Genomic DNA, 27666 nt, shown 5'->3' with positions numbered 1-27666 from the left:
TTCAAAAATCTGTCACACAGAGTCTTCCTTACACTCTTTTCCATACCTTCTCTCGATGAATATGCATTTGCAAAGGATACACATGTGTGTGTGTGTGCGGTCGAAAAGCTTTACAGCTGCTGAAGTAGAGCCCTGCCCCAGTATCAGTCATTAACTTTTCCTCTCGCTGTTTTCTGTTTGAACTTCTTAGGTAAGGATGGCTGAGCAGGGAACAGAGTTTAGAGAGGAAACAGATTCTGTCTGCCTACTAATCAAGAGATTAGGGGCCACTGTTGGCATTCACGCAAACAGGGATCTGGGGAACACACATGCGCACACGCACATGCGCGCTGAATCTGCCGGAGTGATTACACTTGCATCCACGGCTAATTTCACCATCAAATGTCAGCCATAGCACTGCATTGGGGCTGAAAGCCGGTGTGATTCGTTCTGCACTAATTTCCCTCACAGAGGAATGAGTGACCCCAGAGACGCATTTACTGTCGGCCATAAAACGTGTCTCCATTAAGGAGAGGAGGACAGGATGAGAAATAGAGGGCGCGATGAACAAGAGAGATGAGAGGCAAACGTAAGCGGAGGAGGGGAGAAGCACAAAGAAAAAGTAGAAGGACAGGAACACCAAAAAAAAGAAGTGGAGAAGGCAACACAGGTCGAGTAATAGAGGAGGGGGTTGGGAAATAGACATGAAATGAGAGAAGGGAGGGGAGGATGCAGGATAACATAAAAACATGAGAACATTTCCGGAAGATTTTAACCTGTTCTCAAACTCCCCAATGTATCAGGGAAACGATGATTTCAAATTTGAAAACATGTTTAAAATATCGATCAATGACACTTTTTGTAGTGAGACTTTTGGGTCCAACAAGCGGGATTGAGGGAGTTACTTTTTCCTGATACAATTACAAATGACCTGTTCAGAATGTAGTCAGTAGACTGAAGTCAACTCAAGCAACACAATGTTAAAGTAATATAACTTGATTATTATCTAACTTTTGGATTACGACAATACCAAATAAGCAAATCATAAAAAAAAAAAAAATCCAACTGAATGTCGCAGTTTGTCCTGTACTTTGTTGTCTGGACTACAAATTTCCTACAATCCCAATTTGTCTTTTCATGCTGGGAGAAACAAAAATCTTAATGAACTAGAGTTACCTTTTTCATAATCCTAATTTCATGGTCCCCAAAACTGAAAACATGACATGGAAAAAGTTGACAATCCTGCAAAAACTCTGCTGAAAATGATCATTTTGGAAATTTAATGTTCATCTATTTACCAAGAGTTGGATGAAAAGATTGAAAAAAAAGGATAGACGGCATAACAGGAGGAGGATTCTACTGAGCATGCTCTATGGGCCCAAAAACCTACCCCACTCCTTCATACATCCATGAGTCCATACACAGCTACACAGCTCACTCATGTACACATTATATATGTTATATGTCGGCCGTAGTCTGGTATTGACAGGACGGATCACCGTGGTATCAGTTCATGGTGCTGCCGCGCCGAGAAAGACACACAAAGTAATGCGTGAACGGCGACGTGTTCTGCACCAACCTTTTCGTAGTATTTGATCTCATAGTCGAGGATGATGCCATTGGGTCTTTCTGGCTGCTGCCAGGACAGGGAGACGCTGTTCCGGGACGTCTTTTCCTTTCTGATCACTGTTACCGGGGAGGGAGCTGGGTGGGAGACACAGACGAGACGAGAGAGAGAGAGAGAGAGAGAGAGAGAGAGAGTGAGAGAGAGAGAGAGTGAGTTCCTTCATTGTGAGGTTCAGTTGAAGTTCAGTCCCCCGGTGTTGCATCCTGGAAATTGTCTGTGGTTCCTGTTCGCCTAATTCAGTTTGCTGCCCGGTGGGGCTGCATTAAAGGCTTTGGCCCGGGGAACGAGACGATGTACACTAATTCAAACACACACACACACACACACACACACACACACACACACAATAACTAGAAATATAATAGTGACGTCAGCGACGTGCATTTCACCTCTCTGTGGAAGCAAAGCAGATAGTGCTCAGGTCAAAGCTTATGATTCAACTTTAACTCATTGGAATACAACGTAATGTACTTGATGGGGATTGCAATGAATCAGTTCTATGCATTTTAATATGTTTAATATTGGTTGTGGCAGCACAAAAAAAATGTCAGTCTGAGTCTTATTGTCACCTCAACTCTCTTCATACTGAGAAACCTTTCCAGATTACAGATTAACCTTAAAGCGTTGACATTTCCTTCTCACATTAATTTTGCATCCACGGTTGATTACTTGTGTTATGGGGAGTGAAAGCTTGTGATTGTGGGACAAAGCGGGAATCCCAAATGAAGAACAACAAAACTGTGCATGCTTACGTTAAGTGTCACTGGAGCTGGTGAGCATATCAAACGCCCCTTCAATCACGCAGAAACGTCCTCATGTCACACGCACAATGCATCACAATGGCTTCCCCTTCAGTGTTCACTGTGGCAACTTGCTGCTCTGCATATTACTTTGAAATGTGTATTCATTTGAATATACTGAATATATCAACCACCCCTTCCACTTTAGCCCCACCGCTGTCCCGGACCCCTTTTGGTGCGGCGCTTTCTCCCTCCCCAATCTTCCCGTCCGGTTCACCCATGCGCCGCCTCGCCTCAGGGAGTTCACATGGTCCCAAGTAGTTTAGCTCATCCCTTCCTCTATCAAGCCCTGCGCCCCTCCCTCGCTCTTTCTCGCTCTCTCGCTCTTCACTCCCTTCCTCATTTCCCTTTTTTTTTTTTTACTGCTCTCTAATTGCCAGGCAGCTCCAGGGCCAGCCCGGCATCTGAGGCATCGACTTTTAATTTTATTAGACCACAGGAAAAAACATGTTTGTCTTTGAAATGTTGGAGCCTTTCTTGATTGTGATTATATAGCAGTGTGCGCGTGTGTGCATGTGTGCGTGTGTGTGTGTATCTAGCCGTGCATATACTGGCGTGTATTTCGGCGGGAAGTTATTTTTTCTCCTGTAATGAATCCAGATGGGGAGAATCTGTTTCTATACCCCCTGCTCCTTCTCTCCTCCTCTCCCTCTGGTTCTGATAGCGGGGTGATGCTTTTTATTGGCTGTGTGGTTTATGGTGGTAATGATTTACTGTGTCTGGGCCGCTCGGAGGCAGCTTCAAGTTCCTCTCCTCCGCCTTTTCCTTCTCCTTGCTTCTCCCCCCTCCGTCTCTCTCCCTGCATGTCTATGTGCCGAGCACTTAATTTGCTGTCACTCTCTGTTTCTGTCTGTGGTATAACTGTAAAACTAATACAGCATACCAAGCCCATAATGGCCTTAAAAACTGGCCTTCAGCGGAGTTCATATGCGATGCGAGGGACACAGCTGTCGCAACTTTTATTTATTCAGTGCGCTGCTGGACTGGTGGACTATTCAAAGTAGTTTATTGGCGGTAATGCTATAGAATCCATTGAAAAGAAATGTTGTCCAATGCAATTGCTGTTTTCAATGCAGCGAGTCCTCGGGACCCACAGGTGGTCGTTTGAGTGGGGTCCCCAATCCCTTTTGTATTTTGTGACTGTAGTGTTAAAACTGCTAGTTTGTTTTCTACACTTCTTCTGAGTTGCTTCCCCTTCTAGCCATTCACACATGTGACCAAATCACAATATCTATCTATCTATCTATCTATCTATCTATCTATCTATCTATCTATCTATCTATCTATCTATCTATCTATCTATCTATCTATCTATCTATCTATCTATCTATCTATCTATATATATATAGTTAAGAATAACTGCTTACTTACTCAACATGTTGTGCTGAATATAATCTCTATTTTTACCGATCTAAAATGAGCGTTCCTTCTGCAAATAGTTTTTTTTTATTCACATCCTCTGACCAGGACGTGATCTTCTTGGGCGACATGTATACGGAGATGGTACAGCGGCCGTGTGAGTCTATGTCCCAATACCGAGTTTGAAGCGTTGATTGTTGACGTCAGAGCTGTGAGGCGAGGACCGGTCCTGCTGCAGAAACATTTAGCTTCTCCCTCGACGATGGAGACGACGAACACAGGAACTTGTCTGCGCAAGATAGACGCTCAGACGGCAGGATAATCAAAAGCGGTGATGTATATATATATATATATATATATATATATATATATATATATATATATATATACTGTGTGTGCCTGCGTTTTCTTCTTGTTCGAGCCACTCTGTCAAGTTCTGCTGCAGCTCAGACTGTTGATATTAGACTAGTCTAATGTGCATCCCAGCTCCTCTGTTGTTCGCGTAGTTATAACAATGAGTGGAGGGCAAGGGAGGTGGGATAAGGAGAGCTATCTGACAGCACCTTGACAGCACAGCAAGGACACACAGCTCCTTCCCAGGGAAACACTTAATCCAGCTTTTAACAGCTTTGGCATCTCTACACATGTGTGTGTGTGTGTGTGTGTGTGTGTGTGTGTGCGTGTGTGTGTGCGTGTGTGCGTGTGTTTATGTGAGAGAAAGTGTACTATAGCCGAGTGGGGCTAGAGCACTGACATACCTAATCCTTGTAAACTCTCAGGGCTGATGGAGGGTGTGCAGCTGCAGGCTGATATTTTTCTTAGAGAGAGAGGGAGAGGAGTGTGTGTGTCCGTGTGGTATAATGAAGGGGCGTGTGCATGCGTGTGTGCATGTGCTTGATCTGTGATGGGGAAAGGCAGAGAGCCATCTCCTCTGATGATCGCTCAAACATTAAAGATGTTTTTTTTAATATTCAGATCCCACACAGCCCTCTTAGTGTTAGTGGAAGTCAAATCCAATATAAATGCTGATCCCCTGACTAACCAGACAGATGATGGTTACTAATAAAAGACTCAAATGTTTCTTTTTTTTTTCATTTTGGATGGCCTTTACTTGAAATGTGTGGCTTTTAATCTCTATTGCTCTTTCCCTTCATCACAACACATGATGTGTCTTATCCTCTGGCTCAAAACATGTGCACGTACTGTACACACACACACACACACACACACACACACACACCAAAATCTATATTTGCCTCTCATCCCTGCTCTGTCACATTAAAGAGGTCATGTCTAAACTTGTCACTTTCTATACAGTCAAGGTGTGTCAACACAATTTGTCTGTGTATTGTGTGTACATACAACCTCTCTCATTAGCATATTGATGACACCGACAGGTTTCTTCTCGGGGAGTTTACTTCTGTATGATTGAGTGCATCTACACACTAACAGTGTGTTTGTGTGCATATGTTTGCCCTTGAGTGAACTCCAAAAAGTTAAAGTTAAAGCTAAATGCTGTATGAGCGTCATTATAATTCTAATCACAGAAAGAGAAATGTTCTTATTTATGCCTTGATTTGAGGACCTGTGACATGTCCTGACTGACAGCCATGTCCCGCCTCACTGATGACCTGCATACAGCCAAAGCACCCGCCGTAACCTGTAAATCACAGCAAGTCCCGTGTTCCTGGAATAAAGCAGCGACAAAGAGGGGCCGTGTGTGCATTCGAATCACAATAAAAGACGGGACGCGCTACGCTTCAAGACGTACACGACGACCACTCGGTTTAAATTCACAGCTATCGCCATCTGCCTATCATCCAAGATGTGATGGAGCGTCTGACCTCGCTGTGTGACAACTTTAGAGAGACAACACCCATCTGTTCACTGCTCAAAAAACACCTTCCAAGAGCTAAATCACCACCCAAGGTTGGGAGCAACAACAACAACAAAAAAAAAAAGGCTTTCAGAATAACGGGGAGGCATATAGGGAGGAAGACAATATGATGTGTGTGTTTGGAAGGATCCTGTTTCCAGATGAAGAGAGAGATAATGGTTGAGGGCAAAACAGTAAAAACAACCAAAAACTGAACTGCAGACACAAAGACATTAGCAAAAACAAAGGCAAACTGTGTAAGAGAACATTGAAGAAAGTGGGGAAAGGAAAATAATAAATTGATGCACTAAAGCCAGAACACTGCACATTCCTTGCCAGAGTCAGGGATGTCTGAGGTTTGGCGCCTTCTACTGCAGCTAGATTTATTTGACTGTTGGAATTTCACAACACCACTTCCCTTTGCTCTCCTATTCATCTAAAGACTTGATGCGTGGAGAGATATTTGTATAAAAGATTGATGAGCGCTTTAGGTACCCATCCTCATGTTAGGAGTGTCTTTTTGAAAGGATGAGATTTTATTTCCATTTTCCAAAAGACATTCGATCCCGGTATTAAACAAGCAAATAGCGGCCCGGGATCGCCTTGTAAATGTCCGGTTCTGATGGTTGGAGTGCATATGTTTGGAGCACATAAACTACAGGCTGGTGTATTATAGGATACGGTTATTTAGAGGAAGAGGAAGAAACGGGGCGCAGTCAAGAGAGACGTATTGAATATGATGTATGTGCGAAGGTAGCTACTATTTCTTTATTGATAAACTTGCGGTTCTAGTCACAGTTAAACTTAATATACACTCCTACATTAGTCTGGAGTCTTGTGTTGGTGTTGGAGGTACTAAACCGCACAGTCCTAAAACCTAACAATATGATATTATGTGGTGTGATTACATGTGACTGCATGTCTTTATCTGTATATCCATCTGTTGTGATAGAAGCTCACCAGCTTGGTTGGTGGTGATGGTGACAGCGGCGTACTGTCTCATCTTGGGTGCCAGCGATGACACACCGTTCAGCGCTTCGATCTCAAAGGTGTAGTTTGTGTGGGCTAGCAGGTCCCCCACCGTCACCGTGGTGTTGTGGAGGCCCGCGGCTCTTGGCAGGAAGTGAACATTGCTCCGGCAAGGCTCGCAACGCAGGTTGCCGCCGTTACTGCCGTTCGCGGCCTCCCCCCGGCAGCGTTTGCAGAGGACGGTGAAGGTGACGTCCCTGCGCCCGCCGGCGTCTTCCGGCCAGCTCCAGTCCAGGATGACGGAGGTCTCGTTAATGGAAGAGATGACATTTCGAGGCGCTGAAGGGGGTCCTGGTAGAAGAGAAGATGAAGTGGGATGGTGGTGAAAATAATAACATTTAAAAAGGAAGGAAGGAAGTAAATTAGTTGAAAGGTGATAGAAGAAAAGGGAAGAAAGCAAATAAAGGAAAGATTGACAATAGTACAACTTCAGGTGGCAGTGGTTTATTGGTTGCAGTTAGTCTGAATTAAAGGCTCACTTGTTTCCTATGAAGTGAGTTATCCAGGTAGAAACTATAGCCACTCAACAGGCCTTTAAAGTCCACATGGAGCTTATCTAAATGGAGGTTTTCAATGAATATATATTTGTTGTAAGGATTGGATTTAGTTAATATGAGTCTGTGCATGTACTACAGCATGCATCTCTTCTCCTTTCTTTTTGGATCATTATGAGGGGCAAAAAAAAAAGGCATGACAGCATCTTTCTTAAAAAAAGAGAAAAGACTGTCAAACTCGACTGGCATATAAAAGTAAAAAATTACAAACAGATTCCTCTGAATATTTCCAGATTTGTATATCAAAGCTGTGACTGTAATTACACGGGGAGCAAAACAAAACTGCCAAATAACTGTGTTGAGAAGTAGCAGGAGAAGAAGGGAAATGGGCTTAGTGGATTGTGTCTCGAGATAAAATGTTTGGTTTGGTTTGTTTCACTTTACAACAATTTACTTCACTCCCAAACTACGCATGGCTCCTGTCTTGCTAATCTGCATTACAGTCTTTGTGCAAGAGAGAAATCAGAAGGTAGACACACTCAAATAAATTGCCTCGGGGCATCTGCGAGGCAGAGAAAATCTAAATTACAGACTCCTTGTTTGATGTTGTAACAAATCCAATATGACTCTGAGGTTCAAGAGGATTCTGCAGCTCCTAAACTGAAAATAATTGTCACAATAAGTTTCTAGAGCTCAGCAGTGACTGTCGCTTCTGGAAGTGAGTTTTCCATTCATTCACTCAATTGTTTCAGAAAGTCCTGATATGGAGAGTTTTTAAGAATGGAACTAAGCAAACCAACTACGAGATGAATGTGGCCCATAAAACATTTGATCTGGTGCAAGACAAAGGAGAAAAAAAAAAAACACAAGACTTTATATTTAAATACTTTTAGAGTGAAGGAACTACTCATCCCATAAACCCTTCCTGATGGCGACCCGTCGCCTCTGGAAACTCTCAGAAACTTTCAAACAGCCGTTATATATTTGAAAACAGTTTATTTCTCGCCTAAAATGTTTTCAGAATCGCTTTTGCGGTTAACTATTTCCGTAATAAAAGACACAGTTTGAAATCCGGGAGCAGCACATGGAGGCTGAAGACCGATACCCTCACGTGCCGCTCACGCTCAAGGTAAACATAGCTGTGGTAACGGAGGGCTGCTTGAAGAGTTTTGCATGACATTGTGAATAAAACACGTGTTTTCAAAAGGTTCACATGATCCAGACGTGTGGCTTTACATTCATATACCACTGTTTCACAATCCCATAGCTCCTGGTAAGTTTATTTTGGTTACGATAATATAGTCAAAATCCTGATTCAGAGTGTGAACAGCATTTTTACTTCTGGAAAGTCACTGTTGAGCTCGAGTGAAAGCTTGTAATTAAATATAAATTAGGACACCTCGAAGGGCTACTACTATTCAAAAGTATGGCAAAAAAACAACAACATAATTCATGGTTTTGTATGATTGAATAGTCTATCATGGAAACAAAATCCCATATCTTTCCTAAACATTGATATCAGTGCTAACAGTTAAGGAGCTCTCAGCCAATAGTAGTCAAGCAATAAACACCAAATAAATTGTCAACATCTACCGACAAAACTATGACTCCTGTCACTAACACAGTGAAACTCCCCTTGAAGCAAGCAGCTTATGAATAATGCATGTGTCACTCTGAGTATTCCTAAAAGTGAAACTGTGTTCTCTGATCGTAATCTGACCCTGACAAGCCTCCGGCTCACCTACACAGCTAACTCCCTTGACCACATCAAACTCATGGGCCTGCAATGCATACGCTATGTTACCTGTGCCGGCATGCACATGTACACATGCAGGCAATCATACACTAATTCCAAATGTCAAAATAATACATTGACATTTAGATTTACATGTGACATGAATTATGCTGTGTAGGAACTGAGGATGTGTGCATAACATTCAATCCCTCACAAAGAGACTCATGTACTGGCAATTCTCTTTTTTTTTTGGCTCTTTCCAGGCTCCTACTCGTCACTGGAGATCACTAGATTTGAGGAAATAAAGGAGATTTCATGGTGTCTTTCAGCAAGTTATGGCGATGATCAGCAAGGCCGACCTGCACATGTGCGTTTTTGATTTTGAGGAAGTTAGGTGCATTCATTTTAATTGGTGGAACTGATTTGTTGGGGGTAGACGCACTATACAGGAAATACCAAACGGATGATTTCTTTCTTTTTTTCATTTGTTCCAGTTTAGTATTCTCATTTTCCTGCCAACATTTTCAAATTTCCAGAGTCATTTTGAAACAACCTCTATCCCACCGCTAACAGCATAATCACAATCATTATCTTCTAACTACTTATCTATTCAATTGCAGTCCCTGTGTCGCTCAATCTGTCCCAATGAGGTGAAATTTGCCTAGTTGACAAGATGGCGTTGAGATAATCTCAACAGGGACTTGCTGTGACTGTCGTTCTAATTAGGATTCTGTCTGTGGCTGGAGGCATCGATTTGTACTTTCTACTGTTCTCCACTTTGTGAAAGACGTTTTTTTTTTTTGTCTTTATTCCCATCCCATTTAGTAACAGATGTATCCATAACCTGACGCCAGGGAATGCAGTGATTTACAGTTTTATGGTGAATGCATTTTGGAGAGCTCGCAGGACGTATCTGCATCTGCATCTGCAACCCATTTGCATCAGAGGGATACAGAAGAGCGTCACGTAGGGAGCGAAAGTGATAAAGAGTTCTTGAGCAACCATGACTACGGTGACCTTTAAATAAAGGAGGAATGTTTACGCTCTTTGCGTACTATACATTACATTTAGCGAAGAAAACAGAAATACACATGAGAAGTAGCACGAGCCTCTGGAATCAATTTGCGTCTAAACAATGTGCATACACAATATAATGTCCGCTGTAGTATACGCATAACAATATGGAGCAAAGACAAACAAAGGTCTCGGCTGTGTGAAGAGCATCTGAAACCATTTCCACCGCCATAGGACACTAAAACCCAAACGACAGCCAAATGAATGGGTTTCAGTATCTCTTCACGGCAAGGGTCAGTCTGCTGTCATGGCATGTTTTACGGCATGAGGAGAACAATTCTCCCACACCACATTGGAGGGCTTCTCTGGTCAGATATCAGATATCAGGATGTCACTGACTCCTCAAATGATATATCAGATAGCCCCAAATGGCGCTGCATTGCGAACGGTGATCTAAAAGCACACTTACGGGTACAGGCCATGGATGCAGGGTCTCCATCGGCACGGAAGTAGTTTTTCTCACAGCCACAGTGCAGCGACCCCTCATGGTGAGAGAAGCTATGAGGCGGGCACTTTGAGCACTCCATATTTCCCAGGGTAGATTTGTAGAAGCCGGCCCTGCACACTGGAGACAGAAGAACACAAGCGGAGGGATGAGTGTCGCGCACATAGACAGCCATCTAATAGCTATAATCTTTACCAGTGCACCTACAAGTAAGACATTAAAGATGGGGGGGTTATTTAATGCACTCTCACTTTCTCTGTCACACACACATAAGCAAACTGCAAGAGGAGGACTGCACGTGAATCTGCTGAACCCACTGACTGCTGGTAGTAAACACAAAGTTACAAAAAGAAAAGAAAGGAAAATGATAAATCTCAGAATTTTCTTTGTCTCTATTTCTCGCTCACTTCATCTCTCAAGAGGAACAACATGAATAATGCAAATTGTCCCCTCAGATAAAAGGACTGTTCTCTTTAAATATCGCTGGTGTTAAATCTGCACTCAGCAGCTCTTTAAACTCCTACTCACCACAAATCTGTTGCAATATGTGCAAGTAGTGTGACACGCCACCTCTGCAAAGTGTACGCGTGTACATGTATGTGTGTCTGTGTAGGAAGGGAGATCAAACAGAACGCTCCCTCCTGTCTTCCACACCTTTCTCTCTCAATTTAGTTCCACTTTGTCATCTTATCTCAACTTGATGATGAGATACACAACATTTACTGGCCATTTCCAGCAGGATTTAACACCAACAGTGTTGTATTTCAAAGCATATTTTACTGCCATTACACAATAACTGAAAATTCAAATAACACAGGTCACAGTATTTCACAAAGTTGGCATCTCTTTACGTGTGACGGAAAGTGTCACATCAAATGTTTTTTTTTTCTAAATCTAAGAGTCAATGACTTGTGTTTATGACCTCTTGAGATGATTACCGATCCGTCACTGTGTAAACCGCCATGTATTTCCATCGGCATCACGTTTGCATCGACGCACGGTTGGCCAACCGTTTATGCTCCAATGTGTTCTTATATTTTGACGCTCCTTTGAAAAAAAAAAAAAAAAAAGTAGGTGTATTTTTTTTTTTACAATCAACCCTTGAAAAAGGATGAAGGCGCTTGCAAATGACAAGGTTGTACAAAATGGAAACGCTGGTTTCCCGGCTTCCTCCCACAGTTCAGGTTAATTGAAGACTCTAAATTGGCCCTTACATGTGAATGTGAAAGGTTGTCTGTCTCTTAAATGTCAGCCCTGCAATAGTCTGGCGACCTGTCCAGGGTGAACCCTGCCTTCGTCCAATAACAGCTGGGACCATCTCTCTCTCTCTTTCTCTCTCTCTCTCTCTCTCTCTCTCTCTCTCTCTCTCTCTCTCACGTACTGGATTCACAGCAGCGAGCCAGCAGAATGTGTGTTCTCAGCAGAACAGGACTGAGAGATCCCAGTGGTGGACAACATTCTTCTGCAACAGCTTCTGATACTTCTGCCATATTCATCACTGACACTGGCATGCCATGGTCCCGTGCTGCATGAAACGCTCCCCTTCCTTCCCTTTACAGTGTGGCTGTGATTCTGCATGCATGCATGTGTGTGTGTGTGTGTGTGTCTGTGTGAGTGAGAGAGTAATAAAATGTGAAGCGGGTTTAAACAGCCCAATATAATCCTACTGATGGAATGACAACCACAACACTTGCTGGCACACACAAAACAGACCACCCTGATTGGTAGACATAGCAGGAAATTAGACCTGACAGCCAGCGCCTCCGGCCAATCAGGTTAGAGAAGCGGCGCGATAACTGCTGGGTCAGTAGAAAATGCACAAGGAGCATGAAACACAAGTGTGGATAAACAGACACGCGGTTGAATGAATTCATCTCGTAACAGGGACCATCTGATCAGATATGATCCCTGCATCCTTGCACACACACACTGTTGACAGAGCACACATGCACTCACAGTTTACACCTGGATAACACCAAGCAAATGTCGCCCTGGGCAATGATGTGGCTCATGACTTTGGTTTTACTTTGTTATTTTGGACAACAATGGAGGTAATGTAACAGAGGACTGTGCAGTACAATGCTTTGGCTACCCAAAATACAACTTTTCTAATATTACGGTTAAAATAGCATAAGAAAACAGTAGACTTATACTTGAAGCGTGGCCCTCTGCAACATTCAAATCTCACTTGACATGGACGAACGACTCTGATAAGTAACGCTCCACAAACGGCCGAAAAACAGCCTAATTTCCACTTGAAAGTAAAGAATAAAGGGGGACATTTCAGTGCTTAACACAGCCGTGAAACTTATTAGGCACGGAGAGGATCCCATAAACCTTTAATGTAGAAATCAATAACCAAAGCTGCACTTAGGGTATGAGATTTTCATATGACAGTATAGTGACATGTTGTATTTTCTTGACCGCAAACCCTAAAACTATTTTTATAGCGGTAGGAAAAGGATAATAAAGGCCCTGTTTCTTCCCTGTGTGTCTGCCAGGACAAAAAGCAGCTCTGACAGAGGCTGATGGGAATATCAGATTCAGCTCGCAGGAGGTTAACTACTCATGTAGAGGAGAAGCAAGTTGTGTAACTCTGACATCTACCAACAGTGTGTGCAGGGGCATGAGTGGATAGTAGGATACCATGTGTGGGCGTGTGTGTGTGTGTGTGTGTGTGTGTGTGTGTGTGTGTGTGTGTGTGTGTGTGTGTGCGTGCACTTCAGGAGATGGAACACAGCACCTTTTCAGATGACAGAGTGTGTGTGATTAATTAAAAGATGGGTTTGTTGTGTGTGTGTGTGTGCGTGTGTGTGTGTGTGTGTGTGTGTGTGTGTCTGTGTCTGTGCGTGTGTGTGCGCTTCACAAGAGGATCACTACCTTGACAAATATAGAGAAAATGAAATATTTGCAGAGGAGAAAAAAATGTGAAGGTTATCCCCCTGAATCATATTTTATTTATTTTCAAATCAATAACAGCAGCAGGAACAGCATGTACAGTCTGTATCACGGTATCTCTGTAAGTAGTACTTTGTGATACACAGACAAACATGCATCTTCCTCACACATACACACACACACACAAACATGCATTCAAATTCTTGCAAATACTCACACACCCACAAGAGTATAACACATCGTCTTGCTACTTTCTACATAATGACAGCTGAAACACAATCTCTTCGTTCACTTTAAAAAGCAGTACACACACACACAAACACACACACACACTTGCACACATATACACTCACACACACACATGGGCACATGGGCACACGTACAACTGCAGCAGCCACATGATATGGTTGTTGTAAAATAACTGGGGCTGCAATTCGCTCAATCAATAGTCTAGGTCATTGATGAGGTCATGGGACACCCTCATCAATAATTAACATAGCCGCTGGATGGTCCAGTGGTCACATGCGGTCTCTCTATTCTACTAGTGAGACTGACTTTTGGGACCGTGTATCTCTTAAAAGTGAAGGATTTTGAGACAACAAAGAGAATGAATTGTCTAAACTGGTGATTTTAAGGCAAATATATCCCACAATGTTAAGAGTGCTTTTAAAACCGAATGTCTTTGAGCTAAATGTTTTACACCCACTGCCTGTGTGAAGATATGACTATAAGCTTTAGAACTGCAAATCCAGGACATGAGTATAATCGAATTAGAAGCATTAATACGCCTTTGATAGAATTGACGTTGATCATCAGAAAAACGTGAGCGACGATTACACTTCACATGTTCCTCCACACATGACCTCTTGACCTCGAAGGACACGTATACATTGACTGGTGTCCCAAAGGGGTAGTGGGAAAGCACCTCCTCCTCTTGACCCCGACCTCTGTGTCCGTCTGGGTCTCCATCGCTTTCTCTTTCTCTCACTCGCACACTTCAAGGTTCAGTCTCGCTGCAGCTGGAGCAAAACGCCGGCCCAACAATTGATTTCCTGTTTCCACACCTCCTCCACCTCTTTTCTTTCTCAGTCCGACGAGATCCCAATGACTTTCACTCCCTCTCTCCTCCCCTTCCATCTTCCTCCGTCTCCACCTCCCCTTTCATCCTGCCCACCCTCATCCACTTCTTTCCTGTGGCTTTTCCTTCTCTTTCTTTCACTCCATCCTTCCCCCTTAATTGGAATAGCTCTCTTTTGAAATGGAAAAGTTATTTACTTTGACAGCTCAGGCATTTGGCTGGCGGTCTTATCCGGAGCCACTTGTAATGTTACTGGAAACATGGCAACAGTAAACATCTTGCCCCCTGCCACGAAAGCCGCCGTCGGTCCAACCAGTAACAAGCCACAGAAATCTGGAAAAGGTCAAAGTCTTTTACAAAACCGTGGCACATTTTGGTGGGAAATGTCCCCCTCCCTGTTAAATGTGTTGATGTTTAAGAATAGTGCATTTTGGACTGTCACAGAAAAACATAAAAATGCTCGCACGGCTCCATTTTCAACGCATAAATGATAAACGTTTTACCAACCATCTAAATCTGAGCCGTACAATAAAGTATTGAATGCATTGTGAAGGATATGTGGCATATTTCACATTTTAAAGACTCAACAAGTAGACATACATATTATCATCTGTAACCTTATTAAACCCTGGATGATCGAAGCTTGAGACAGCTGTAATAACAAGCACATAAGTTACAGAAAAGTAAAGACACATTGATATACTGAGGGCTCCAGTTCAGTGGCACAGACATCCAGAAAGCTGACTCACAATCAATTTGTTAAAGCTAATACGTCCGTAACCCGATAAAATGAGCTCATTTTTTGTCGGAGATATAAATGAAAGCAATCATCCAAATTGATAGGTTGTGTCTCGAGGCCAATTGCTCCGCATTCCATCTATCTTACGTTCAATTATTTTGTCATTTGCCATGATAATCACATCGGGAACATATTGGAGCGTATTCAGATGTCGGTTCTGGTGCTGCTGCTCGCCAGCCTGAGCAGAGAAGTGATTCTGGACATTGTCAATTCTCCAGAGCGAGTATCCTTTCAACTGGAGGACACATTACCTGTCCAAAACGAAACCCTGAAGGTAATTCTGGTGAGAGCTGCCAAAGTCAATCAGAATGGAACAAAGGCCTGCGATGAGCTCTCAGCGCTGGAGGTTGTAATTGCTCGCTGTCGTTTCAGTCCTGTGCTGGCACGAGCACGAGGAAGGACCGGGTGTGATATATAGCTGCAACATCAGCAGTATTTTGTTGATTTGTTAGAGATCTGTTGATCTGTAAAATACTGATCGAGCTGCTCAAAGGAATCACTCCTAGATGGAGTATTATGAAATAGGTACTATCATTGAATGGCCGACTCAACTTCTTTTCATGCTTTTAAGAAATACAATGTTCATTTCCAGCAAAAAAAAAGCCAAATCTATAAAATCTAACAAACAGCAGTCTTTCAGCCAGAAGGCCGCTGTTCGTTCCCCATGTGAAACGAGAAGTCAGCGTTGATGTTTTTAACACTTCTGTAGTTATTTTAACCCGACTGACGTTCTTCTCCTGAAACTAAGCAGGTAGTTTTGTTGCCTCAATCTAACAGAGTTGTTTCCTGTGAAGAAAAAACAGAGTTCTTCTCACGTATCTTTCTCACCTGTTGCTGGCCTCTGTAGGAAAACGCACGAAAAATCAAACACTTCGTAAGACAACTAATAAACCTGATTTGTTATAATTCAATCTGACTTCAAATGTCTCACTAAAAGTAGCAATAAACCAGCTTTGTGATTGGGAAACCAGCAACAGTGCTCATCTAAGTTTCCCAGAGCATCTAAAATTAGGCCACCGGATCAATTTCTGACCCTGATGTTCAGTTAAATCATTGCCATGACCTCATAAGCTGCATTTTCAGCAGCCATAGAAAGGAAACAGTTGGCTTCATCAGCTGCAGCGATGTGGAGGGCCAGATTGTGACGCTAACTGCAGGCTAATGGCCTGGAGAGACCTCACTATTCAAGTCTGTTTATCTATACACACTCAAAGAGACTCTTCTCCTGCCTGATGCAGTGCGCGAGCGTGTGTGTGTGTGTGTGTGCGTGTGTGTGTGTGCGTGCGTTTGACTCAGAATCCTGAATACTAATCATTATACCACACAACCACCAGCAGTTTTCTGTCTGTGAGAAAGAAAGCTACCATGTGTTAGTGTGTATTTCGTGCATGTGAGTGCAAGTGCAAACTGGCACAGTAGAGCTTAATTAAGTGATCTGATCCAACACTCATTTGCATAATAAAGCAGCCTGATGAGGAGGATAAGAGGAGGACGAAAAGAAATAGATGACGATGAAGAGAGGTGGAGGAGCTGGATGTGAGGAGGGGAAATAGAGGTGGAGGAGGAGGAGGACAAAGGAGTGTAAATCTGGAAGGAAAGCAGACAGGAAATACATGTTTATGAGTAGAAACACTTCAAGCCTCACAAGTCCAATCTCACAGAACAGGCCAGATACTGTGTGTGCCTCAAGGTTGGATGATTTAAGCAGCCTGCGATATTGTCTTTGTGTGTTGAATGATACATCTTTATTACCTTACTGTCCAAAAACATAATTACTTTTCAACATAAAAAAACACAATTATTTCCCGTAGATGAGGAGTATGTTAGTTGATAATGTTATGGAATTATCTAACAAGCAGTTTCGCCAAAGCTTGCTGCCTGCACTAAATTAGATTTTGATAGTAGCAAATATTGGCCATCATATTTGAGTCTAATTTCCATGAAAATGACTAAACTCCTCTCTTTGTTTTCCTCCCCATCTCTTTTCACAAAAGCTCTGCTCAGTGCGGAGGGAAATTAGCAGGATCGACACATCAGATAACATCTATTAATATGTATTTGTTTGCTGAGCTGCTGCTCTCTGGAATCAGCAGGGGACACCTTTGAATCTACCAAAAACACTCAGGGGCAAGACTCAGATGCAACGGTATTAAAATAGCAGAATTAAGAATTTCTTTTGAAAAGTGTTGAATCGAGTTGAATGAATTGATTGCGCGTGTGCGTATGTGTGTGTGTGTGTGTGTGTGTGTGTGTGAAAAGATGCTCTTATGTGAAGGACAATAAACTGGGGCACGACAGGGCAAGTACTGCTCAAACCCCCCACACACAGAGGCATGGATCAACTCCCTGCTGTATCCATCAAGAACGCAATAGCTGTTTCCTACACCCTGCACACTCCAGAGATCAGCCAGGTCAGTAAGAAAATCCAGGACAAACCAGCCCACACACACACACACACACACACACACACACACACACACACACACACACACACACACACACACACACACACTGAGATGATTATAATTTCAGTGATGCACAGAGAAAGAACGCCACCACACGTACAGGTTAAACACAAATTAATCTGCCCTCGTTACACATGTTCAAGTTACACATTGATCATGTTGTCACCCCAAACTGTGTGTGTGTGTGTGCGCGTGCGTGTGTGTGTGTAATAGATTGGGAGATGGAGACAAAGGAGAGGCTGAAGGAGGTTGACAGCAGAGAGCGAGCAAGGGAGAGAGAGAGAGACAGAGAGTAGGAAACCCCCAACAAAAAGATAAGAAGATGCTCGCACATTCCCACGCTAACTATGCACACACACTAACAATAAACCTGTTTGTCTTGATCCATCACCCTCAGTACCAACATTTCCACGGAGCCAACACTCTCGTCGGTCAATGCCTGTGTGTGTGTGTGTGTGTGTGTCTATGTGTATATGCATGCACTGTGTTGCGTTTGAAGATGACACTGACCTCTTAATGCCCTCTCGCTTGCCCAAACACAGACACACATACACATGCACATTCCACTGTTACACACCTTGGAAACACACAGTGCACAACCACAGCGGCCTTAAACCCATTTGCCTCCACTCATCCTTTCCAGGACTATTGTGCTGCTTTGAATGCAACTGATAAACAGCCATGTACACCAAGCACACAAACACACTAGCTGTCGTCATTGTGGTGATTTAGAGCCGGAGAGACCATTGTGCCATAAACCTACGGGTGACAATAGTAGCCAGTGGCAACCATGTCACCATTTCCTTGCCCGTATGGGACAGTTGATGTGGAAGTCAGCCAGTTTCGCTTGTTCCATCTGCAACCAGCAGATTTATACAAGTACTGGTACGGAAATACAATTCTAAATAGCGTTATAGTATAAGTAATCTGTTACAGTGCATTTGTTTTTAGGTTCTATAAAATCAACTCTTTTCAGTAAAATTCAAATCAGGTCAAATCTGATTGGGTGATAGACAGATGCACAAAGGAATAGCTGTATCATGAATGATAGATGGATGGATGGATGGATGGATGGATGGATGGGAAAAGATACAGGTTACACGGGAGAGAGTGAGGAAAGAGGGCGAACAATTAAGAGAGTAATTCAAATTCCATAAGCATCTTTCAACAACGAGTACAAATGTTTGTGTGTGTGTGTGTGTGTGTGTGTGTGTGTGTGTGTGTGTGTGTGTGTGTGCGTGTGTGTGTGTGCCAGGTCCTCTTGTTGTGCCCAGGGACAGTTTTATTGACCAGTGCCAGAGAGGACACGCTCTCTACTTTAGTAAGAGAAAATAGGCCATCTACAACACTGCATGGACACACACACACACACACACACACACACACACACACACACACACACACACACACACACACACACACACACACAATGTTGGTGACCCACTTCGCTCAATGTGTTCAATCTGCAAGATTTAAACAAAGATCTTGATGTTGGGCACTTCTCACACTGATGCAAGACCGCAGATGCAAACACATAGCTAGACTATTTTAAAGCCCTGATGTCATCAACTATGTATAGTTTTACCACATAATCATTTATAAAACCATGAACACAGTCTGTTGAAGACTCTTAACTGTAATTGATTATAAAGCAACATTTTGATGAGATGCAAATGAAATGAAAGTATTTTCAATTAAGCGTCAAGGATTTTATTGACTTTAGGTAATGATGTAAATGCTCTTTGAGAATATTTATTCATGTATTTCATCTTTGTCCCATTCCATTGTTGCATTGCATGTAAACTACATGTCACTAATGTTACATACAGGAAATGTTTATGTTTCATTTTTTTGGTGTCGAAACTCCATCGATTTCACCCCTTAAGAATATAAATTCTGTTTTCAAACTCCAGTCGGAGCTCCTGTGACTGTTTAATGTAATTCAGATCAAAGAGGCGTCCATATGGCTGCTGACACTGAGTCAGAGAGAAGCTGCCTGCTGAGGTCTGGGTGGAGAGTTGCAGAAAAGCCCACGAGGGAAGACCACTTGCACTGCTGGAACACCTGAGGACGGCTGAAGGACACACACACACACACACACACACGTATATGCATACACTGACTGACACCTCCAAGCAAGCCTCAGTACGTGGCTGCTGCCCTATGTTAAAGAGCCCCCAGGCTCCTCTCACTTCAGACAACATGACATTCGGGCTTCCAGGTTGCCCCAGTGTAACTCTCACTGGGGTCTGTACCTCCACCGGAGAATGGATGTTAGGAAGAGCTGAAGGGAAATAGAAACGTTTAGCTCAAACAACTGCAGGCTGTTGTTTTCTCGTCCTTTCCTCGCATCATCTTTGGGGGATTATCGCAGGATGAGGTTTCATTGATAACCATCATACGTCAGTGTTGCACTCAGCCGCTCTGTGTGCTGTCCTGAACTTAAATCTGATTAGCATCATCCTATTGTTAAATGTCTTGTTAGATTATCATCTGGACTGTGGATGATTTCATTCTGAAATAAATAACGGCAACACTGGTGCTCGGCAGTCTGAAGTTACAACAGCTGGTTTGCATTTGTTGCTACGGGAGACAACGTAAACGATCATAAAAACAAGGCCGAGAATCTGTCACGGTTTTATCGACTTTAGGTTTCACTGTCGCTAAAGCTGTTTCTTCACATTTTAAAGACTCTTAGTCAAGCTTTTATTTATTTTATTTTTTTGTTCACGCAATGTTGAAGTTTTTTTCTTCGATTAAAACAAAGAATGTCAGGTTCAAGTGTGTTGAACCATCACGATTAGATTGAAATAGAGCACCGCATTGATCAGAGGTGCGCAGGTGGAATCATACAATACAAAGACACTAAAACTAGTTCTTCAGCTTAAGTGACTCTGAAAAAAAATATATTCATGCCACTTGATTTTTCACATACAATTCCGAACCAGCAGGCCTTCCTACATCTCATCACATCACACCAAACCAAATAATGTCCGTGTATCTCATTAGTTCTCACCTTGAAAGTGAACATCGCCCTATGAATCTCTGACAAAGCGGGAAGGTCAGAATCTATTCGTTAAGGTCTGAGAATTCCTCTGTGTAGCCCGTGCCCAAAGTGGCTAATGGGATTCTCCTGTGATGCCGCGGGGGATAAAATGAGAGGCAATTCGATCAAGGTCTCATATAACAAAATAATAATCACATTCACAGCTTCATGCCAATGTCGCAGCCTCCATGCACTTGCAGTGATGAGCATTCAAATTAGCTCGATCTCATTTGATGCCTTGTTATGTTCCCCGGTAACGCTCCTGGCTCGCGACAATCTTCTGGAAGAGCAAACAAAAGAAGAGAACTTTACACAGGAAGTCACGGACGGGGAAGTCCAAATCCGTTTTTTGTTGTTATTGATTTGTTTTTGTTTATATATACATATATATGATGTTTCCATTGGACACTGAAATAGAGCTGTTGTCCTACAGCAATAAAGATATGTTTACATCAACTGTGAAGTTGTCATAGTTGCTCAATCCTCATTTGATTATTATTTTTAAACACATCATCACACAAGACACAAATCTTTGCGACACACATCATTTAAAATAATGTTATTTTACAGTAACTGATGGCCTATGTGATTATGTTTGGCTTCATTGCCTGTTGGGTCCATAAATGCTATTAATACAAATTCATAAAACAATGTTTTGGTTAGAGTCTAGTGAGAATGAGCTCATGTGGGGTTGATTGTGGTGAACGCTCAGGGTGTTTCCTCCCTTGAACCCAATGCATGTTGGGATAGTGTCCATTCCCAGCATACATGGGGTCGCTCTGGAATAAGATTAAGTGGACGGAGAAAATTCAGGAATTCATAACTGAACTGGTTGGTTGATGATCCACTCAGAGCTGGTATGCGATGCTTGGAGGAAATAGCAAAACGGGGTCTCCTCAGGCAATAGGGTCTATAAGTGTATTAGGTGAGCGCTGAACTATTATGAGTGTGTGTCTGTCATGTGGACAAATGTGTGTGTGTGTGTGTGTGTGTGTGTGTGTGTGTGTGTGTGTGTGTGTGTGCGTGCGTGCAGCGGGATTCCAGGGGCAGGTGTCTCAGCAGTGGTTGGGGCAGAGCAGTGCTAAATCACTCCTCATCTGACACACATCACCACAGGGTGTCCGACCATGTGTTACTGCTGAGAGAGAGAGAGAGGGAGAGGAAGAGGGGGAGGGGGGGGGAAGAAGAGAGAGAGAGAGAGAGAGAGAGAGAGAGAGAGAGAACGAGAACCGACGGTAGCGGTTACTCGGTCAAATCGGAAAATATGAACTTCTTGAAATCCACAGATTATGAATTTGGTTTTCGATATGTTTGTGTGTCTGTGTTTTTGTGTGAGAGCAAAGGGAAGACAAAGAGGACAAGGGAATGACTGTGTACATGCTATGCCCTTGGAAGTGTGTTTCCTACCGCATGAATGTGTGAATGTGTGTGTGTCTGTGTGAGTGACGGACCAGCGCAGGTGAACCACAGACAGAGCTAGACATCTTGGCACGATCCAAGTACACATCAAGGCTCTCGCCTTACCCAACTCTCTTGTGGCTCCTTCCCTCCCATCATCCTCAGCTTCGGCACCGTATGCCACGCACATACAATCACACGCACACACACACATATATGTAAGGGTGCAAACAACTCGTTAATATTAAGTTCTAATGAGTATCATCCATCGCTCTGTACGTGTGAGCTACATATCAGACGCCATTTTTGTGTTTCACTGCGCTGGCGTATTTGACATATCATCCATATGTTCACAGCAATGCAACCCGGCCACAATCAAATCAAACGCATGTGTACGCAGAGGATACCGAGCACAACCACAGGCACAGAAGCCCTGTGTGTGTGTGTGTCAACAACATTTTAGTGTGAATAGTGTGTGTGCGGCGATGCGTCACCGCTGATGATGACACAAGACTGGGTAGTAATCACATGGGTCCTTTCAAAACTAACTCTCTGTTCTAATCTGGGAACACACACACACACACACACACACACACACACGCCACAAAGGATGCTGGAGAGACCCATTATAGCTTTGTGAAACAACGCACTGGAGGCCAATTAGAAATAACCAAAATAACTACAACAATTAAAGATATGAAGACTTTTTTTTCAGATGAGAGACACCCCTGAGAAAATGTAGAGGGGTAGAAGAAAATGTACAATGTAAATATGGCTGAGATGGCTGGATGGCAGGATGTGAGCAGCATATTGTGGCCATGTGTCGTATTTCATCTTTACAGTTGACCTTAAAATGGATTAAGTTGGATTAAGAACAAAACAATTATATTAATTTAATTCGAACACAGTGTGAGGGTGTAACGCAAACTGAGATAATGACACGAATGATTAAAAAAAAGATGGAAGCAATTTGGTTTCATATCTAATTCGCGTATCACCTTTGCTCACGAATGACTCCGTCACGACTTTCTAAACTTTCCTTTTTGCGAATGTGTGCCCTCGGGGTGTGGTGGAGTGGGCGTTTGGGGAAAGTGAGGTTGAGGCACTTGCAGAAGTGCAGGTTCAGCAGAAGTGTGTGTTTCCTGTGTGGCGCCCTGTAGAGCTGATGTTGGTGGGAGTCTGTGGAGCCCCAGCTCATCGCAGTGGGAAACAAAAGTTAAATAACCAGATTCTAAGCGTCACCCTCCCAAAGCCATACTTACAGATGATACAAGAGCCTTTCTCTCTCTCACACACACACACACACACGTACACACCTATTGTACCCAAAATGATACGCTTAAGCAGTGAGAACTTTGACTTATTCTAATATTATCATCCTCGGATCTTGTAAAGCAGGATGTGTAGTATGCAGTGATCACACTGACATCGCTGGTGTCCCTTGAGGACTGAAGCGGTACTGCAAACTGAATGAATCCTCTTTGTGTACACACACAAACACACACGTCTGACCATCAATTGAAGAAAAAAAATGACTCACATTGTCAAGATGCTATTGGCCTTTTAATAGAGATCAGATATGAGCCAGTCGTTGTCTTCCGCAGCTTCCTCTCTGACCACAGCTAGTGAAACTGAACTCAACACTCTGTAAAACCTGCAATGAAACCGGCCTCGCCCCGTCTCAAAAGCGAGAGAGTCGTAGAGTCCAGTGATGGTTGAAATGCTGCTTCAGAAGCTTTACTCGGCCCAGGAAGAGTCACGTTGTGTCAAAAAATATGTTCAATCCTGATTGAAATCATATTACATTTGCTTTAATTAACAAAAATGCTTACATTCGCTGCGTTTTAGTCCAACTCTTTTCTTTCCCACAGTCTGTAAATCGTGTTAACAGGCTATGTGGCAAACTGTCCAACTGCCATCAGGGATAGGACGCCAGCAAAAGCAATCAATACGCTCTTGTTCGAGAAAATTATCCTTTCGTTTTAGCGTCATTGGTTCGCAACACTGTAGGTTAATGTTATGAGGAATGGTGAGAGCAAGAAAGGCTCTCGCTGCTGCAATTCATCAAGGGAGGAAGTGGACATTCATCATAGGGTTGCCAAGGAGTCGTGTAAAGAATGGACTGCCACGGCCCATTTAGGTTTGAACAATAATTTGAATTCTTTTGCATATTATTTCAGTGTTAATACCCATTATTAAGGAGCCGAGTATAGTTTCCCTTTCTATTTGAGGAATTATTTGCAATTAGAGTAATGGCGGATATTTGGGATAACACAAAAAAGATGAAAAAAATATCTCCCGTTCTCACACACACCCACACACACACACACACATGTATGCACTGGTGTCCCCCTTAATGCTGGGGCCAGTGACAGGCTGAAAGGCGAGAGTGATGGATGGGCAGGGCTTAATCACCTTTAATCAGCCTCGTCCTTGAATAATGATGAACAGCCCCTTTTACGCACACAGAATGCAGAGAGAAAGAGGAAAAGAGAGAGAGAGAGAAGCTTTGAGAAAAGATAAATACTCTTTGTTGAATTCATGAGTCGTGGCAGATGCCGTCCCTCCTCCTCTGCATTCATTCCATACATCCAGGCAATGCAGCAGATTCACTTCCTGTGAGGCAGTAGCGACTGTCTTCCTCTGCTTGCTGCTCACAAACGCATCCGTGTTTTGGTCATGTACAAGAAAATCAACGCAATAACATGCGGCGTCTGCATTGAAACAAGCAAATGCTAGAAGGCAGTGTTGTTTTGTTATGTGACTGCTGCATTACTATAGAAATGCCACGAAATGCTGAGACGGAAATAGGCTGCGACTCCAAATACCCGGCGAATGTGAATGGTACAACGTGCTCTCGGCTCTCCAGGTGGGGAAAACATGCTGGCACCTAAAAGTGAAGTTCCTGGTGAATGCAATAGTTCATCATTTTTAACCATTTCACGGCGAAAGGCAAACAAGTACGTGTCTTCGCTGCTTCCAAGTTGAATGTCTCATCTTTAGCGGCTACTAGAAATAGCAACTAATGAATTGCACTGCACCATTCACGTACAGTGTGAGTATACATTCAGCTCTCACCAGACGCTGAAGACAAAGAAGGAAATACTGTATAAATAAAGCGTTTCAGCAACCTGATTGTGGAGTTAGCCCCAGCCTCAGCCTCTTGACCCCTCCCACTCTCCCATCAAGCGCCCCAGGTTCGGTGTGGATGACAGGCAGCTGAAGGGCAGTGCTGTCAGGGAGGCCAAAGGCTGAAGCGTGGGGGGCCTGGCGGGGCGGCTGAGCCGCAGGACAATGCCATTACAGTGGGGATGAGGACTGCATGAATGACCTGAGGAAATCATGGGGCCAGAAGGAATGTTCTCCTGCTGGGCGCACACATGGTATTTCACTCTGCAGCACAGTGATAACCCCCACTCTCCCCAATAACAGCCACCCAGTTGCAGTCCATCATTAAAAAGAAACCCGGTGAAGGGTTCTCATTGGACGCAGATGCAGAATATGGCATGGCTGTGTGTATGCGAAGATGTGAAAGCTGCACGCTGCTCTCAATCATACGCATACTCTGCGTCTCATTTCCCCCAGCCTCTGCTGCTCAAACACGAAGCAGACAGCCTTCCTTTACATGTGACAACAGTCTGTGTGAGTGGCCTCCCATTGAGCGCCATGCAGCATCGTGTGGCCCCATGTTATAAGCCTGAAAGGAGCCAACTGCAGCATGTAACAAGCCCTTATGGACTAGTCTATAGTGTCTGTTACATGCTCTTTATTGACAGCAGCAACAGGTTACTCTAGTTCACTGGTTGAGAAGAGTCCTGCAGTCTGAAGTCCTTGAGGCTAAATCCCCCGTAGAACACAGTGTAGGAAGGACAGACCGATAGCTGCATATCATATCAGACTCATCTTGAGGTCATGAGTGACTGTGTTGATACAGTTGATAGCTACCTGAGTAGCCAACCTCACAAAATGACATGGATTTATTAGCAGAATAGCGCATGGAAAAGTAAGATCAACCAAAGTGCTATTTGCTTTTCCAATTAAATAACAGAGTAAAGTCCAGTAATATAGAATATTTACCTGCTTAGAGATGAATGCTCTTCTAATTGAGACACTCAAAATATGAATTACAACCTCTGCTAGTTTCATGAATCTGCCAAGTCTCTATATGTCCTATTCACAAAACACATTGCGTTGATGATATTGAAGGATTATCACGCCTGCAACGTTGCAACAATGCAATTTGCCTGATTGCAAATATCCATGTGGCAAAGTATAAATGTTGACCTTGTGCCAAAAACACAGTCAGCAGAACATTGGCAGACAGAAAATAAAAATGAATTGTTCAGAACACAAGCTACATGTCCTCACTGACGAGGTGCAGACACATTCCTCAAAACCCACAAGGCGAGGAATTTAAAAAAACATGACAGAGAAAAACATTTTTTAGTTAATATCCCATGATCTCTGGAAAGACTGGGCGTGATACATGTGCTTCGGTTACCACCAGCTCTGTGAAAACACTAATAATTTCACGTAACAGCATGTGGCAATTAGCGCTGAGCTTTGTGAATTGGACTGTTTTTGCAATGAGGCTCATTTGTATAGAGAGGGGACAGTTTTAGCATGTAGGTTTACTGACACAATTTGGTCTTTCCAATTTCTAAAAGTCCGTTGGCATAGTTGGGCTTGATTTCCACTTATGATCTGAAATATAGGACCTCCGAGCTGTGACGTTTCAAAGAACATATACTGCATTTATGAAAACATCTCGCCAGATGTTAAGAATCTAGTGAAATTAAGTGAAAGTGATGCGGTATGTCCCATGTAACTCAACGGGCTTCCTCATCCCGCCCATGCTCTGCAAGCGCCGTTCGTGCCAGTGAAACCCTTCTTCTGTTTCCTTATTGTTTTTATAGGGCCACAAATAGCAGCCTAAATTAATGAGGCCACAGAGACGGTGATGGAGGAGTTTGGGAATAAAGGAATGGAGAGATGAAGGGAGTGATAGATGGCATCATTATAAAACAGCACATCTCACTTAACAGAACTGTTGGCTTTGGAAGTTGCATGTTTTAGTATGTGCCAATTCTTGTCTCGCTTTGCTTGAATGTACAAACAGACACACATACAAAGTAGACGGAGTGGAGAAAGCAAACAAAGCTCTCTGATGCATCATATCACACTCACACACACATACACACACACACATGTGTGCACACACGCACACACACAATTTGCATGGACATACACAAACACATACAAACGTAGTATATCCAAGCTGGACCAATGAGCTCCTGTTAAGCACCACATACTGTATATACAAAAAAAAATCCCAAGAACAACTTCACTCACACATACACACACAGAAGCACACACACCACCACCACCACCACCATAATTAGCTCAACTATGTGAAATGAAGATAGCCTATTCTTTCCCCACCTGGGGACAATTTACTGAGTATCCCAGTTAAGCGGAGCACGATGGTAATTAACATCGAACGCCAGTTACTTAGCTGGCTGGTAGCAGAACTCTGCATTTACGCATTGTTTCAGGTGGAAGAC

General features: G+C 43.2%; 1 protein-coding gene across 5 annotated transcripts in view; it reads right to left on the bottom strand.

Annotated features, from left to right (window-relative positions):
• Nucleotides 1–27666, bottom strand: part of epha3 (eph receptor A3) — a 90040-nt gene that overhangs the window by 31816 nt on the left and 30558 nt on the right. For all 5 annotated transcript variants that reach the window (XM_068572892.1, XM_068572894.1, XM_068572893.1 and 2 more), the window contains exons 4-6: nt 10383–10538; nt 6602–6961; nt 1559–1683 (exon numbers count right to left, since the gene is read on the bottom strand). In XM_068572892.1, coding sequence (XP_068428993.1) covers nt 1559–1683; nt 6602–6961; nt 10383–10538 — 641 coding nt within the window. The remainder of the gene's footprint in view (nt 1–1558; nt 1684–6601; nt 6962–10382; nt 10539–27666) is intronic.

Source organism: Clinocottus analis, unplaced genomic scaffold (assembly GCF_023055335.1).
Source record: "Clinocottus analis isolate CAN_PGR_092001 unplaced genomic scaffold, fCliAna1.0.p SCAF_12, whole genome shotgun sequence".
NCBI lineage: Eukaryota > Metazoa > Chordata > Actinopteri > Perciformes > Cottidae > Clinocottus > Clinocottus analis.
Note: the sequence above shows the minus strand (reverse complement) of the source record. Positions and strands in the feature narration are given on the sequence as shown.